Source organism: Leopardus geoffroyi, chromosome A1 (assembly GCF_018350155.1).
Source record: "Leopardus geoffroyi isolate Oge1 chromosome A1, O.geoffroyi_Oge1_pat1.0, whole genome shotgun sequence".
Lineage (NCBI taxonomy): Eukaryota > Metazoa > Chordata > Mammalia > Carnivora > Felidae > Leopardus > Leopardus geoffroyi.
Window position 1 is genome coordinate 142,002,440 of NC_059326.1, and position 18,842 is coordinate 142,021,281.

Genomic DNA, 18,842 nt, shown 5'->3' on the forward strand with positions numbered 1-18,842 from the left:
AGACTGGCCTAAGATGGAATGTTCCCTCTTTATTTTAGGGAAATTTTCATTTATATTAGTGTTCTAGGATGTCCTCCACAGTTTTCACGTGCCTCCTTTTCCACCCTTTGCCCTTTTTTGTTTACTTCTCTTTCTCCTTACAGCTCTTCTCTTTTCCCTGACCTCTTTTTCTTCTGATCTCCCTCTGGCTGAACATGGGGCTAAACATAGATATCTTGGCATGGGTAAGGAATGGTGAAAATGAGTAAGGACAGATGTGTACCTATTGGAATTAACACCTCAACAAAGTACTATTATTAGGCAGCTCCAAATAGCCCAGTTAAATGGGATCAAATGGCATAATAGTTTAATGTAATACAAGAATCTACCTGTTATATTTAAGTGTAATGCATATACTTGCACTACATACAATTTCATTTCACAGACTTGTAGGATCCAGATTGGTACATTTCTAGGTAAGAGAAATGGGCAAGTAGTCTAACCATTGTGAAACTCAAGATTCCTCATCTATGAAATTAAAAAAAAAAAAGGCACTTACCTTGTAGGCAACTTTCAACAATTAAATAACAGTATAATGCTTAATGCATCCTAGACACTCAAAACCTACATATATAAAGGGTTGTATCATAATTTATTTAAGCATTCCCGTATTGATTATCATTTGCAATTTTCCCTACTATAAACAATACTTACTTAAATACCTTTGGCTAGATCTATTTTCTTCTGCAAACCACCAATATTTCTCTAGGCCTGACGGCCTGAAGAGGAAATTGTTAAGTAGAAGAGTGCGAGTACCTAGTGTTCTGGTAGGGCCAAAGTGCCCTAAAAAAGGTGATGTCAACTAAAATCCCATAAACAGTATACCAGAATACATGTTTGCTCTACCTTGTCAATGTCAGATACTAAAATTATTTAAAAATGTTGCCAATTTGGTGACATGTTTTAATTTCAATTTCCCTGTTACTAGTGATATTCAATATCTTATGTTCATTGGCTATGTGCATTTTTTTCTTATAAACTGTCTATTCTTAGTGTTTCCCCACTTTTTTACTGAATTCCTTTATATTGACTGAAGAGTTCCTTACATACTCTGGTTATTAAACTTTTGTCTACTACATATGCTGCAATACATTCTCACCATGTCTCACCTGTTACGGTATCTACTTTTTCTTTGTAGAGAAATTTAAAAATTTTAATAGTCAAATCTGATCATTTTTCGCTTTATCCTTCCTAGTACTGTCTTAAGATTTTTGCCCCCAAAGAATATGAAAACATTTGTGTATATAACATTTAAATACATTTTTTATGATTTATGACATTTTCGTTTCTGGTTGAATTTTAAAAATTTGTCAAATTCCCTGAAAAGACCTACTGGAATTCTGCCTACAGTCGCACTAAAGTTGAAGATTAATTTGAAGGAAGGTACAGTATCTCATTTAGGAACACAGTATATGTATTAATTTACTCATATCTTCTTTTTATGACCTACAGGAAAGTTTCAGGGTTTTTTTTTTTTTTTCTTAATTCCTACATACGTATTTCTTGTTAATTTATTCCTTTTGTTGTTCCTATAGAATAACTTTACTCATAATGTTTTAAAATTGGTCATTCCTATTACATAGAAATGTTATTGATTTTCACTTGATGATTTGTACTACCGTTTAAAAAATTTTTCTTTAATGTTTGTTTATTTTTGAGAGAGAGAGAGTGAGAGAGAGAGAGAGGAAGACACAGAATCTGAAGCAGGGTCCAGGCTCTGAGCTGTCAGCACAGAGCCTGATGCGGGGCTCAAACTCACAAACCGTAAGATCATGACCCAAGCTGAAGCCTGGAGCTTAACCAACTGAGCCACCCAGGGGCCCCATGTACCTACCACCTTTTTAAACTCACTAATTAAATAATAGATTTGCTGTTGATTCCAAGACTTTCTGGGTTGATAACGATACTGGATAAAAATGACAGTTTTGTCTCTTCATTTCTAGGATTTATACCTCTGTTTTTACTTGTCTTTTTATGTTGGCTAGAACTTCAATATAATGTGAAATAGTGTTGAAAATGGGTAACCTTCTTTTGCTTTTCCGACTTAAAAGAGAATGTTTCTCCTATTTCATGTAGTAACAGGTAACTTGTAAGGCCCAGAAGTCATCTGAATTTGCAACACCAAGTAGTATGTACCGTTGTGTGCTCTTCTTTCAGATTTTAAAATTGGGGTGATGCTAAGCTTTATAGAATGACATGGATACGTTCCTTTTCTCTGATCTATGAAGTTTAAGTCATATATAGAGATTATCTCTTTTTTGAAGTTCTGATACAATTCCATCAATTTTATTCCTAACATTTTTTTCTAGGGAGCCATTCATTTCATCTAAATATTCCAATTCAGGGGCGCCTGGGTGGCTCAGTTGTTTGAGCGGCTGACTTCCACTCGGGTCATGATCTCACGGTTCGTGAGTTCGAGCCCCATGTGGGTTCTGTGCTGTCAGCTCAGAGCCTGGAGCCTGCTTTGGATTCTGTGTCTCCCTCTCTCTATGCCCTGCCCCATTAGCACTTTGTCTCTCTCAAATAAATAAATAAATGTTTAAAAAAATCTTAAAATAAAAATTCCAATTCACTGGTATAGAATTACATATGTTATTTTGTAATTCAGAAGATCTTGTGTTTTATTACCTTTCTCTTTTCTAATCTTTCTTATGTGTAATCTTTTTTCTCTAATCAAATTAGCCTAAAATTTTTCGATTTTTTTTGTACATCCTATGCTTTTTTAAAAAACTGTGTGTTTCCTGTACTCAGGAAACAGACTTCTTTGCAAATACAAATGTCTTAGATCAAGTTAGATAACTAAATTATTGAAATTTTGTGAGGTTGTGTGTATATCTATATTTACCTGAATGTTTATCTAAATATTTATCTTCTCTGATTTGTTAACTTCTGAGGCATGTGTTAAAATATACTGTGGTCATGGCTTTGTCAATTTCTCCTAAAATTTCATTAGTTTCTGCTTCATATATTACAAAACTATGTTACTGAAAAGTCTGTAACTTATATTTTTGTGGAGGACTGCAATGAATAGAACATTTTCTTAATATGAAGTGCTTTTTAAATTTTTCTAGCGTTAGTATTGCCTCATTTTCTTTTTATCATCTTTCTGATAATAGTAAACATACACACAACATCTATATATTTCATCTTTTTATTCTCAATTTTTCTGTCATTCTCTTTTAAGGTGGGGTACTTATAAATAGTATATGCTGAATTTTGTTTTTACATGTTTAATGTAAATGGAATTGAACTTCCTGATATGAATCATGATAACCAGTATGTGTGGTATGTGTGGCTCCTTTCAGGCACGTTATTTTGTGTTCTATTTACTATGCTTTGTTCTTCTCCCTCTTTGTTAAAACGATCAAGTTTTTTTTTTTAATGTTTATTTATTTCTTTTGAGAGAGTGACTGAGCGAGTGAGAAGGGGCAGAGAGAGGGAAAGAGAATTCCAAGCTGTTAGCGTGGAGACCAATGTAGGGCTTGATCTCACAAACTGTGAGATCATAATCTGAGCTAAAATCAAGTAGGACACTTAACCAACTGAGCCACCCAGGTGCCCCCAAACTGATCAAGTTTTAATCACTTCTTCTTACCTCTAGACATTTGGGGTTATAACTCATATTCTCATTATTTTAGTGGGTAGTTTTAATATTTTAAACCATATTTAAACCTCTTTTCGCCATTAATCAATCCTTCTGCCAAACATGACAAGATCACCATTATTCATCCCTTCTCAAACTTGTCCATGTCAGGATTTTAGTTCCAGTGTATTATTAAAATTTATTTTCTGCATTCTGTGTGAACAATTATCTTACGCATTAATACGTTTTACAGCTAGAATGCTTTGTCCATTACTTTTTTTGGACCCTGTGTTTTTCTCTGGTTCACATTACACAAACATTTTTACTACAGCATATATTTGAGTAATCCTTTCAAGAAAGGGCCTGTGGGTGGTAAACTGATGAAATCTGCTTCTCTGAAAAACGTCTATTTGGTTTCCTCGTTCTTTGCCTTCTGGCCACCAGAAATGATGACAGTATTGATGAGAAATCTAATTCCATTCACATTCTTGCTATTTTTTAGGTAAGCTGCTTTTTTCTCCACTCTGAAAGACACCACATTGGTTTTCTCCTTATCAAAAATGTCACAAGGATATGTGGTCTTTTTGATTGTAGTTCACATTCATCCTGTTTGATCTTTGATGGGTCCTTTCAATCTGAAGGGTTGTACATTGCTTTAGCTCGGGAAAAATTTTTCTTCTACAATTTATTTATTTCTTCGCTCCATCATTTCTTTTCTTTCCTTGTAGATTTATTAGACGAATTGTTTCTTTTAACCTTTCTTACACAGTTTCCACCTCTTTTTGTTCTCTATTCCAGTTGATTTCACTGACTCCCTCTTCCAGAACTAAATCAGTACTCAGCTGTGGGCATTCTATTGTGCATCTACTGATTTTCTTTTGGCACTGTATTTTTAAACCTCTGAAAATATATTTAAAATTTTGTAATTGCTCCTATTTCAAAGCAAGTGATATGTTCTTGCTTTAAAGATGTAGTGCTCTCGGGGTGCCTGGGTGGCTCAGTTGGTTAAGCGTCTGACTTCAGCTCAGGTCATGATCTCACAGGTCACGGGTGCGAGTCCTGTGCTGGGCTCAGTGCTGATAGCTCAGAGCCTGGCACCTGCTTCAGATTCTGCGTCTCCCTCTCTCTCTGCCCCTCCCTCGCTCACACTCTGTCTCTGTCCTTCAAAAAAAAAAAAAAAATAAATGTTGTAAAGATGTAGTGTTCTCTTGAATTAGATTATAATTTTTAAAGTTATCTCTTTTCTTTTTCAAACTGTCTTATCCCTTTGTAATGAGTCTTTGTAGTCACCTTGAGTTTTCCCTTCCAAACTGATGCTTTTCCTCAAAAGTCTAGTCCCTCCGTAGGCTGTCCATTTTTCATTCATAATGAAGGAACTGGCTTAATTAACACACACAAGTCTGCTACCTATTAGCTGTATTTTAGACAGTTTTCTTACTCTTATTGTGCCTCAGTTTATTCACCTCTAAAAATGGGATAATAATACTTATCTCATGGAATTGTTCTGAGAATTAAATAAATTAACACAATACAAGTGTTTAGAACAATGCCAAGCACACTGCAATTGCTTGATACATAGTATTATTACTGTGGGTTTCCTCTCCCATGGTGGGCTGACTGAAGTTTTCTTGTGGGCGAGGCATGACTGGTTACATGGACATGAAGTTGAGAGGCAGGGAGGCAATGGCCTTATCTCTCCAAAAACAGGTGTAACACTGACTTTGCTCTCTTGGGACAGAACTTGAGAATACTCCTCTTCTGGACAGAACTCATTTCACCTCATCTCTGACCATCGCTGCCTCCTTCCCACAAACTCAAAAACCCTGCTGTTGTCTTAGGACTCCACGTCCACACCAAAAGTCCTTCCAGGAAAGTAGGTTGTTCTCCTTACAGTGTAATTTTTAGGTCTCTGACTAAATGTGAATGTTGCCTGCCGTTAGAGTAAGGTGGGAGAACTGGGGGCTGGAAGTACTTCTTTGATTTCCTGATGACTGTCTTACCCTAACTTTTCATCTGTTCACTCTATGCTTCATATTCTGCTAGATTTTTTCTTACCAGTGCAGTTTTCTTACATGAGTGTTTCGCTCTGTAGTTTTTATTTTCTCTGTTACTGTTGATATGTTCCCATTTGCTTTCTAACTGCCAACAACTCTTGACAATTTCTGGTCAGCTAATGACATTCTTTCATTTTGTTTTTAGTGTTCATTCTCTTTTAAAGAATGTGTTTCTGTCTTTTAAATAGATTTGGGGCAAAGAAGAGGGGTGGATGCTAGTACTCACCCCTGTAACTTGAGTGAAGACATATTTTCACACTAGTTACCACACTAGTATCTACTGGTCACAAGCATGAGACCTGTTTAAGCACTGAATCTACTTTTACCGAGAGAGACACACATTTATGTGTACTATACACATTTTAAATCTCAGTAAGTTTAATCAAGGACTTATTCTGATTACCATTTAAAATGCAAAGCAAAAAAAGGCATTAACACATCGAGTATTCACATAACTATATACAATAGTTCTGCGTATATGTATGTATGTGTCATATAGCTATAATGATACAGAATTAATGTAGAGACTAAAGTAGAATCATTTTACTCTTATTTTCTTTTAATAAATGGAAGTATACCTGAAAGGCTTATAGTCCATGTTCCCAGCATTTCTCAAGGCTTCTTACCAAATATGCTCTTATTATCCATAATTTTACCTATCGATTTTTATAATGTATTTTGAGGAAAAAATTCAATATCAGCTATTCTTGCTTTTTTCCCCCCTTATTATTGAACTACCAAGACTAATACAGCACATCACTAAGCAAAAAGTGCTATTTACTATGCAAAAGGCACAGTCAGTGATTGGCATCTAAGACCAATTGATCTACCCATTACTGCTATCTCCCTACCCCCACTAGCACTACTATGAAGCTATTGATTTAAACACTGTCGATCGGTTTCCATTTTCTGATTTTGGGCAGGCCAATTAAGAAAGTGAGTAATTGTGATTACATTGCTTCAGGATCAATTACATTTGATGCAAGACAAAGTGTTCTTTTTGGAACATATAAAAAATTTTTGATCTAGTATGCTTATGTGTTTAATAAAATCTAAAATAATTTATATATTCACAACAGAAAAACATTAGTGTAAATGCTTATAACAGCTAAGGCTATTTTCTATATAAAATAAACTCATAATTTCCCTAAAATTCGTTTAAAAGAAATTGAGAAAAAATTGTTCATATACACTCCCCAACGTAAGACAAAAAAATCAAACACTACCTACACACTGATCCCTAAAGGTATGTAGTTAATTATAAAAGATAAAATGCAAGAAAACGTCCAATGGGTTACAGAGGAAAGAAATCTTTGTAATGATAATATATTTAAAGAGCCCTGCCTCATTATACAGAAATCTAGCAGGTTCTTCATATAAATTGATAAGAAAAAATAATTTTTTTTAGTTCTTAGTTTTGTCCTAACTTGGTCCACAAGCTTTGTCATTGGGCTCACATTGTTGAAATCATTAAAATGAATATACCTCTGGTGTTGGAGGCAAATCTATTTAGAGTGATGTTACTCATAGTCCTGTGCTCAGTAATATTGATCTCTGTTGTTTGTCTAATAGAAAAATAATAAACAATTACTAGGCAATGTTGGGAAAAGTAATCAGTTTTTATATATCACTAATATAGCAGACCTCCCAAAACATAAAGGTGATGATCTGCATAAAATCAATGTGTTATGCTACATTGCTTATATTCATCATTGCAGGTTTTCAGCAATAAATGGTACAATATTAGGCCAGAATTACTGGTAAACTGAAAAGGCATATGGAAAAGAAGAGTTCACTATACTTAACCTATAAATTTATTTTAAAACGTCTATTTCCTAAACTTGCTGATTTTTATTGTAGCAAACAAATTCTGTTGTAAACTAGCTAAGATTTAGATAAATAAAATGTTTCAATTCTTTTTAGAGTAAAATCAAAGCAACTTCAAATCAAAATAACAAATCATATCCTCGATCAGAAAAATGTAGGAGTTCAAAGGTAATTCTGAAAGATGGATGAATACAGCTTTGTATTAATTTGCTAATAATTCCTAGACTTTATCAGAAATTTATAAAACATTATATGAAAACAATAACTATAATGAAACCCAAACCTAGAAAAGCTCTTTTGAATAGTATTCACCCATGAAACCTTTGCCGACTGTATAAATGTTCTTCAAGTTTTAACAAAGGCAGTTTATAAATTAAAGTAAGAAGGGAAAAATGTATGGGTGTTAGGTACTGACAGAATCAATAACTGTTCACTTATGAGGCTCAAGATAATATAAAAGATATTTCAAAACATATCTTTTCTGGCCTATTCACTATTATTAAGGTTTTTAATTTCTCCTGAATTTTCCTCATGAATTTTCTAAAACCGTAGAGTTAAGTAAAAAAACATTTAGCAGTAGCTTCTTACTTTAACCAACAAACTGTGAATTTCAATCATATATGGCAGACTGTAATGGCTAAGCTGGGTAACAATACTAAAAATACATATGCCGTAAACAATGTGTACAACTATTCTACGGCAGTCTAAACATTGCCAAAGAAAGACATGTTTGTTTAAATGGTTTCTCTCTCAAAGAAAAAAGCTGCTGAAAGCCTGCTTTTTGATGTGCTATCCTTAAAAGTAATATAAAATATAGGAGAACAATTGAACTTACCACAACTGGAAACTGGCAGTCTGAGTAGAATCACAAAAGTCAATACCCATTGAAACGGTAATGGATCCCTCAGGCTCAAGAGATTCTAGGAAATAAGATAATTTAGACATGAAACCATGGAGGATGTGAAAAGGAGGCAGACAAATCCCTGAAAACTTATATCGTGTTTGTAGTTTGGTTAAAACAGTCAAATTTAATGATGGCTTATAAGAACAACTTCAAACTAAGAATATTAAAGCAAATTACAATTTCATGATTTTGCTCAAAGGCTTTCTTTTCACAACTCAAGTCTGCACATACTTCAAAGAACACATTCTGTTTCAGAAATATACCTCATCCTGAGAAATTTCATGTTTTACAGTATTGTCCTTATCGTTATTGAAAGTGAGAAAGAAATGTATTCCTGTTTGGAACAGCTGTAAAGGATTCACTTGGTGCTTTTAAGAGATTATGTACTTAAAATTATGGAGTATTTACTCTAGATATAGTAAATTTAAAAATTTCCCAAATTCCAACTGGAAATAAAAATCCAAAATTTAAAAATGCAAATTAAAGCAGAGCTGAAAAAAGAAATTAATTTGTATTCAGAAATTAACCAAGACAATTGGCATTATAGGAACCCAAATAAGTCTAAGTGCATGATTCAAAGACTTAATGGAAGAATATTTAGTAGTGGATTAGGTTATCATGAAAAAACAAATAAAAGGGTTTGGAATTTCTGAAGATTCATTTTTCGATTAACCAAGAATGGGAAATAGCTGTATCAATAGACAATACTGGTACTTTTCAATTGGCAATGCTAAAACTTAAGACAAACAACATTTTATTCTGCTATGACTCTAAAGTTTGGCTACACATGAGACTAGTGAGGGATCTGAAATATATACCTATTTAGTACAAATATTTATATATATGTTATATATTTAAATTGAAACCATCCACTTCTAATCTCCACTTTGCTCAAAGTGTTCAGTATAACTGCAGTCATACTGTACAGAAGCTTTCTATTTACCTTTATTCTGTATATATCTTATTAGATATAGTTTTATTTCAGCAAGGGCACTCTAATCCAGTAGACTATGACTATCGAAGGGCTTATCGATAAATATGGTTTGCCATTTAATGCTAACCATGACAGAAATGATGGAACAGACAGGACAAAGAAGAATTCAATAAGGTTAATATATTAAGAAGTATGCTTATGTTTCATAGGTTCAATGAAGATCAGGCTTTATAGGAAGGTACTTGTTTGATGTTGATTTTAAAATGTTATGAGTTTGCTAGTGGTATATGTATGTTGCTTTGCCGATTCTGATTTGAATTTCATTTGTTTATAAACCTAAAATTTATCAGGATGCTACACAAGTACCAGAAAACTTGTTGCCTAAATCTTTAGCAAACAGGCTTTCTTGTAGAGCAAATAACTGCAATGATACTTTTCTTGCATTTCTCCTAAAGCTACACCTTATCAGTTCACAGTTCTGTTAGTTACACTGATTAGTCATATTTTTAAATTTCTTTTTAATGTTTTTACTTATTTTTGAGACAGAGAGAGACAGAGCATGAGCAGGGGAGGGGCAGAGAGAGAGGGAGACACAAAATCGGAAGCAGCCTCCAGGCTCCAAGCTCTCAGCACAGAGCCCGACGTGGGGCTCGAACTCACAGACTGTGAGATCATGACCTGAGCTGAGGTTGGACGCTTAACCGACTGAGCCACCCAGTTGCCCCTGATTAGTCATATTTTTTATGATGAGTAAATCCTTAATGCTTTCTTCCCCCATAGATATACTGGGGTTTGGTCTTTTTGCAGCTGACACATTGGTAGCAAATGCTGTCATCTCCAAAACATGATGGTATTCATGATTTAAATCTCTTTATATCATGTATCCTTGCATTTCATTTGACAAAGTGACAGTTCTCAAGATGCCTTGTTGATAGCCCTTTGACACAGTTTGGTACCATCTTCATTCTTAAGATAATTAACTGTGAGCTTAGCCCCACACTAATTCTGGAGGACAGCTCATGATCAATGGCATGTTTTATTATATGAATGCTTCAAGAGCAAAGTAATCAGCATAAAATTATTCATATAATGGATTTATATTATTTGAAGGCTACTACACTGGGAAAGTTTACTCAATTAGGCATCTGTATTTGGATACAGCTTCTGAATCAGTGCTATATACACAAAAGGGTTATACAGAAATGGCTGAAAAACATGGGCTTTATCATACCATACTATTAATAATGAAAAAAGAAATTACACAGGCTGCCAGAGACTTTGATGTGACACTTGTACAATAACTAGTAAAATATTAGCTGAACTCAAACTTGTCAATTGTTAACATAAAGCCAGTGAATATAGTGCTTACAGCTTAAGGCGTGTGTGTGTGTGTGTGTGTGTGTGTGTTGTGCGTGCGTGCGTGCGTGCGTGTGTGTGTGTGTGTGTGTGTGTTTTAAATCTCTTAGGTCCTTGGTCTCTTTGGGAAAAATGGCATGGTACATTACTCCTAATACTCTTGTAGAGCATACAGTTTCATGCTAAAGGTAGGGCAAAATCCAGACAAAAGTCACTGTATATTATAGACAAAAAGAAAACAGATTGGTGATAAATAAGAAAGCTGCTGGATTCCTTAACATATGCATATGTGCTTATTAAATAAGTATTTCACTTTCCTCATTTCACAAAAAGATTAAAATACAGTATTTTTTCTTTGTTGCATTAAGATGTTTTTGGAGGACTAATTAAGATATAACATACTCTGTAACTCTACTGTAATCTATTGATAAGAGACTGCACAGGAAAGAACTCTGTTTCTTGAGGGTTTCAATAAAATGCCAACAAAATGAATAAAACACTATGGTCATAAAAATCTGCCTAAGAAAAGAAAAGAAAAGAAAAGAAAAGAAAAGAAAAGAAAAGAAAAGAAAAGAAGAGAAGAGAAGAGAAAAGAAAAGAAAAGAAAAGAAAAGAAAAGAAAAGAAAAGAAAAGAAAAGAAAAGAAAAAAGCCTATGGCTAGTACTAAGGCAATGGTATACATTCATATTTTATTTCCATGTTAAGGCCATACTATGAAATTTATTATATTTATTTCTTCTATTCTACATAGGCCAATAAAAGGTCAACTCATCAACTCATTATGCCAACTCAAAGAAATGTTAATACTGTTCTACTGTTTTAACCTTTGAATAACATTTTCAACCTTCCGACAATTCATTTATCAGCTGCTTGACATTTCTTACAACTAAACTAATTTTTTAACTAGGTAAAAAATGTTGGATTTTAAGCAATAAAAAAAGAACACAAACTGGGATATTTTAGAACTCCTTGGCAATGTAATGACTTCACAAAATAATTAAATAAAAATCAGGATACTCTGTATTCATTAAATTGTGCCTTAATCACCAAATTATTTTTATAAGTGTATTAAATGGGTTATGAAATCAAGTCACTTTAACTCTACTTTGGTTGCTTATAAACATCTACCTACCATACGTCATCTGTTAGGAACTGTTTTATTCCTTTGTGTAAAAACATAACACAATATATGACTTCCTTTGCTGAATGACTCATGAAAACTTACAGGAGAGAATTCAACAGTGTCAAAAAGCTCAGGTGAAGATGAAGAAAAACAGAATAGTTACGTGAAATAATGAGTAAAAGGCGGCACAGTTCCCTGCTAAAAAGGCTTTGAGCACCTAAAGTATTACAAAAAGGAACTATCTGGAACTGGATAGTATTTCAAGGATTCAATGACAGAAACCTTCTATCAGTTTTAATTGATATTATTGCCTGAAGTTTCTCCCAATGAAACTCTAGGACTGTTTCCACTTACACCAAACAGAAAAAATAGAGGTAAACATTAATTATAATCTTTAAATTCAAAGTAACATACAATTGTTATACTTAATTTTTTTAAAAGTATTATTTCTGGCAAAATACTTAAAAAATGGAAGAAGATGACAGTTGGTGAGACAGTGTGATACAATGAGCATGGAGATCAGGTGGAAAGCACAGGCTGCATCTAAGGGCAGCCTCCTCTACACCAACTGGTGCTGTTGTATGTTGGAATAAAGGCACAATACTGCCAGATCTTGTGCTTTTTTCCAAGAAAAGTGAGGTTTTTGGGTTTTTTTTTTAATTTTTTTTTCAACGTTTATTTATTTTTTTTGGGACAGAGAGAGACAGAGCATGAACGGGGGAGGGGCAGAGAGAGAGGGAGACACAGAATCGGAAACAGGCTCCAGGCTCTGAGCCATCAGCCCAGAGCCTGACGTGGGGCTCGAACTCTCGGACCGCGAGATCGTGACCTGGCTGAAGTCGGACGCTTAACCGACTGCGCCACCCAGGCGCCCCTCTACTTTACTTTTAAAATAAATGTATTTAATTATCAAATATAAAGTTTTAAATGAGAATTAATATTTACCTATTGTATTAAAAACATGCATTTGCATGCCTATAGGAAGTCTTTTCCCGCCTATGTGGATATTTTCTATCTTTCTATCAGTAGTATTATTCAATGTTATTTGTACAGAGACCATCTTGTCACCAAAAATACAAGGTTGCCTTGGAAAGAAATAATGGGCAGCTAGTCCTTTTCCACTCATTCGATGAAGCAGCACATGACTTTTCACTGGTACAAAGACAGGAGTACTGACCTATTGCACATTGGAAAAACAAAGAAAGATGAATTAGTAAATATAGTTATTCTCTTTGAAAATTGTAGGATATTAACTCCTATTTTCCCTTAAGTATTACATAAACCACAATAACAAATATCATACTCACAGATATTAAGTCAGAAATTATATAAAAACGTAAAGAAAATGCCTCCAAAACAGCATTAAAATTTTTCTATATGCAACATATATTAAAATATTTTGACATATTAAAATATTTTGACAATATATACCTAATAAGAAGAGAATTAGTATATGGGCATGGGGCATTAAAGACACGTGTTGAGATGAGCACTGGGTGTTATGTGTAGGGGATGAATCACTAGATTCTACTCCTGAAATCATTACTGCACTATATGCTAATGTGGATGTAAATTAAAAAAAATTAATTAAAAAAAAGAAGAGAATAAGCTGTCTGTCATATATACAATTTTTTTTAGAATTTATAAACTTTTTTGTCAGTTTTTTTCCTAGGTAAACTATATTTGGGCATCTTGCTTATTTTCTTTAGTTTTAATAATTTGTCAGTTGATTTTCTCAGGTTTTTGAAGATGGTATCACCTACCAAAAATTTCCAATCTCAACTCCTTGAACTTTTTTCACCTTGCATTTCTTTCACTATAAAATGAAGACTATAACCTCATTCAAGGTGGTTTATTCCTTTGGTTTAATAATTAAAAAGATCTTCCCTACTTTGAGCTCAGATAACTATTCACTTACAGTTTCTTCTAGACCTTTCATGGTTGCAATTTTTAATTCGTGTGATACTGTTTTAAATGTACTGACCTCTAAATTTAATTTTTTTGGTCCAAATACTGAACTAATTGTCTGTACATGATTTAATGATTACCTTTTCCTCAGTGACCTGTGAATGCAAATGTTCTGATTATTTACATATTTGGAGACATTTTTGGCTCTGATCGAGCTGTTAAACCAGTACCACATTGTTTTATTTCTTACAGTCCTACATTATGATTCAATTACTTGGCAAAACAAAGTGTCCTTTATCACTCCCCCCCCCCCCAATAGTATTTTCTTGGCTAATTATCTGTTTATATCCTTCTGTTGAATTTTAGCCTCTTTTAGTTAAATTCTCCCTACAATCCTGAGTGAAATCAGAGGAGCATATTAAATGAATAAACACAGTCCTTTCTAAAATCATGTGACGGCTATCTTTCCATTCAAAGTCAAAGTACTGCATGTGGCTTGACCTGACATGGGCTAGCTTTTTAAAAAAATCAATTTGTAATTAAACAGGCCTAATCAAGATTTTTTCCTAACAAGTGCACTCTCCCAACCTAGGCTTTCTATTATAATTGTGAGTACATATTACTATTCAATATGTTCATTATGCCACTGATACCTGACGAAATTAAAACTTAATAATAATATTAGTAATTTAAGATTCATCAACAAAAATCCAAGAGTTAAATATCATATATACAAAATGATGGGCAGTGTCTTCTAAGCATCATTAGAATATAGTACTCCTTGTCCAAAAGCTCAATTTGTAAGCGTGAGCAATTTAAAATAACCATCTTAAAAATGCACGAAAGAGTTTATTTATAAAATACAACAAATAATTGAGGGGATTTAAAATTTTGGCTATATAAAATAATGGGGCAACTGGCCTATGCATTCTACTTTGGCCTTTTGATGATGATAGCAATCTAGCATTTTAAGTTTTCAAAACACTTCTTCTAAGCTGAGGTTCTTTTCCACGTAAAAAGATTATTTTCAGGGGCACCTGCGTGGCTCAGTCAGTTAAGCATCCAACTCCAGCTCAGGTCATGATCTCACAGTTACTGAGCAAGAGCCCCGCATCGGGCTCTGTGCTGTCAGCGCAGAGCCCACTTCGTATTGTCTGTCCCCCCCCCCCGTCTTTCTGCCCCTCCCCCTCTGGTTCTCTCCTCTCTCTCTCAAAATAAATAAATACACTTAAAAAAATCATTTTCAAAACTCTCTCCTCTCTCAAAATAAATAAATACACTTAAAAAAATAATTTTCAAAACTCTTCTGTTTCAATGCTCACTCTAAGTTCTATTTTCTTTACAAATTCTAGAGAGTTTATCAGCATAACCCAAGACAGCAATCCCTAGCAGGGAACATTCATTTACAGATATAATGAACATCATAAAAATAAGCAAACAGATAAAGAAATTGTGTGTGTATGCTTGCACTAGTGTGTATATATATATATATATATATATATATATACATATACATATATACATCTCATGTATATATATATCTCATGTATATATATGTATATATATATCTCATATTTATAAATTTATAATCTGCAAAAATCTTAAATTCCCATGTCATTGAGGCTACAATAATCAACCTTAAACACAAGCCTTTATCTGGATAATTATAGTTTTCCGTATCTCATGTTTATTCCATCAATTACATAATAACATACTGGAAACAGTAATTCTTATTTTCTTCATTGTTGCAGAGACACAAGTCTCATTAAATCATTAAATACATGTTGATGCAGTCAGTTTTTCATCTATGAAAATTCATTAAAGTTTGAGCAACACATAATATGACAAAACAAAGTTGAAAGTTGGAGAGAGGCAAGTGTGGAGCAGTAGGAGAAAAGCAGAACAGAAGCAGGAGTTTGGTTTACACACAGCTAGGAATCTGCACTTAAACATAATATAAGGTGCTCAGAAATAGAAGGAGCTTTATACCCTAAGTCACATAAGATTATCAACATGTCTTGGCTGGTTTATTGATTCTCTCTCAGTCTTACCCTGGGAAACACGATACAAATATTTCTTTTTCCTACCATGTCTCAAAATTCTGCACCTTTATTATAGTCATTAAAAAGATGTTAATGGATGTGCAAAGAAATAAATACATACTTTTCTCCACTCGTTCTATCCACACTCAAATCAAGTTTAAGAAGCACTAATAAATTCAACATCTAAAAAAGGTCCTCTGTGACAATTCTCAAAGGTTATCTGTGATAATACACAGAGGTCTATGCTCTCTTCCCAATATAAGCAGCCTCATAAATGGCACTTTGTGGTAATAATCCGTACTTTTTAACTACAGACAAGGGCTAACTGGAAGTTTCATTTTTTTCTTTTTAACGAATTTTCTAAGTTCATACAGATCATATAAAGTCTATTTCCCTCCACTATCTAGATGAATTACATAGGTGATATTTTGTTGAGTAAAACCAGTAGGTTCCATAAATCCTTCAAGAATTTCCATATGCAATACAATTAATCCTGATGGGAAAATAAGATTTTAGTTCAATATTTTGTATATCAGATATCTATATTCCAGAAACATATATGATCTGTGGCTGCTTCTATTCTAAGATGCTAAACACTGAGAATGGCTTTTCTGACTTCATATTTTATAAGTATCAATAATCTTACTAAACATACAAAATAAAAGATAAAAGATAATAAATTAATTACAGAAAGACCTAGATCTGGGCTGTGAAAACGAGGGCTTACGTTTAAGAAAACAGGCAGATACTTAAGAAGTATGAATAAAACAGATCACCTTGGGTAAGGGTTGGCACATTGTAGCCCACAAGTCACATGTGACCTACTTCCTGTTTTATCAAGTCTGTATGGAACACAGCCATACTCATTCATTTACATATTGTCGATGGCTGCTTTTTTGCTCTGCAATGGTAGAGCTGAATACTTACATATTTACTATTTACATACATATTTACTATCTGCACCCTTTACAGGAAAAGTTTGCTGGCCCAGGATCTAGGGGCACAGATGTTACATATTTCCCCCTCCCTTCCCCTTCTCTTGTTGGGAAATAATTCTCCATAGTCTCCCATGTTTGTGAACGTGTTCTGAGCAAAGGTGTTAATCTGGCTGTTCAAAATCTTTTCAAGGATGTTTGTATAGCAAACAGCCTTTGGAAACAGGAAGATGCCTTACTCTGGAGCAAAGTTTGGACAGATTTGCTAACAGCTCTTTATATCTTCTGTAAAGGTTCCTCTCCTGTAAAGCAAAAGGCTGCATGTAGTGTCATCACTTGGCCTTCTTCATATCACCCTGTGGGAACTGGGGCTCAGAGAAGTGGCGCAAATGAGGTTACTCTGGCTACTACTATTGCTGTGAGTAATACGCTGCCCCTTGTCTTTGACACAGGAGTCTCATGTCTTTTACCAGTATCCATAAAATTGTCTTAGCAACTTGTTTGCTTGCAAGTAGGGTAACCTCTCATGTCCTTCACAGTTCTTGATACCCATTTTGTTTTGATCACTCAACATTTCCCAGATTCACTAACTCCAAATAGCTAAATTCATTTTTAGTACAACTATCATAAAGAGATGTGTAGTGGCAGCTGACTGAGGGGTAGACACAGGCTAAAAATCCAACTTACATTCAAGGGTGCCTTTTTGGAATGTGGCAGAGTAGCACCATATGAGGTAGTGGCTTTGCTAACGAAAATACTACTTTACAAAGTAGAAACTACTTTTTTCTTCTGACTTTGATTTGTGAAAGTCCATGCTATGATTTGATTGTTTCTATGAATTTCCTAGGTATCAAGATGTGTTCTGACAGCTGACAATGAGATGTCAAGTAAGTTCTATGACACTAAAGACTAAGAATTATTAAAATGTTTCAGGGTTACTTTTATCTAGGTCATGACTAAAGTCGTGGTCCTTTGAGGGAGCTTTCTGCTTAGTGTTTTTACCCTGTAGGATTATGTATGGGATTGTCTGCTTAACACACCCTACCATCTCCCAAGAGCCTTGCCACAATCAGTTCTTTAAGGAGCTCGCATGTTCTTATGCCACCTCGCGACCTAATCACAATTAATTGGTTCAGGAATAGACACCTGGCTCAATGCATTCCTTTCCCAAGATTTTTGGATTCAGGACCTGGTAAGTCAAACCTGTTTCTCTCAAGAGGTAAAATTTTTAGATTTAAAACTCTAATGTTTGTGGTCATATTTCCTGCCATACTGTTCAGCAAGAAATAAAGCAGTATCTAAGAAAAGCATAGTTGAGAGACAGAGTGTCCTGCTGGTATCTCTGGTCTTTATAGTTCTTGAATCTGACACATTCCAACCCTTGCTGAAGCTTGTTGTTTTGTGAAATACTCTAGCGTTCCTTCCTGTAACTTTTTTTTTTTTTTTTTTTTTGCTTAAGCTAGTTCAAATTGGGTTTCTATCTTTTAACTTCCCAACCAACTACTGGTCAGGATTAGTCAGATTTCATGACACTATTCGAGGGAGCAGGGAATAAACTTCTAATGGGAGAATGTGCTCTCTTGCCCCTTTTCCTAAAGCCTTGGTTGATATGGAATGGAGAGATCAGAGACTCAGGTATGCCCTCTAATAGCTTGAACCATACGAATCTATCAACTCTACAGGTCGAAACAGTTGAATCAGCAACTCATATAGTTCAATCTAAGAACTTGCTTTGGTTCAAGACTACTCAGTCCTATCTTCAACAGAAAAGAGGAATCCTTGATGTGACCATCCTAATTCACTGAAGCTCTACACTGAAGTTAGAGAGCAAAGCCCCTGCTAATAATAAGGTATCTAGTTGCCTTTCTCTCTTCTCTGACTCTGTATGTCCCATGGGCATCTTGGGGAGAAAGGTGGTCTTGTCCAAGAAGTGAGTATTCCAAGGCCCCCTGCCCAATGAGATCATCACTATTTCAAATGCAAAGTAACCACTAATCATTAACTTACTCGCTCTTTCAACTGAATTTATCGAGTGTGCCAACCACTATACTAAGGACTACGATACAGAGACAAAGATAGAGTAAACCAGTCCCCAAGGAGTTTATTGTTTAGCTGGGGAAATCTAAGTAAATCAAC

The 18,842-nt window shown here is 34.4% G+C and overlaps 1 protein-coding gene across 2 annotated transcripts in view; it reads right to left on the bottom strand.

The window, feature by feature from the left end:
* Positions 1-18,842, bottom strand: part of AP3B1 (adaptor related protein complex 3 subunit beta 1) — a 262,517-nt gene that overhangs the window by 22,348 nt on the left and 221,327 nt on the right. For both annotated transcript variants that reach the window (XM_045496395.1, XM_045496398.1), the window contains exons 23-24: positions 12,767-12,998; positions 8,339-8,423 (exon numbers count right to left, since the gene is read on the bottom strand). In XM_045496395.1, the coding sequence (XP_045352351.1) occupies positions 8,339-8,423; positions 12,767-12,998 (317 nt within the window). The remainder of the gene's footprint in view (positions 1-8,338; positions 8,424-12,766; positions 12,999-18,842) is intronic.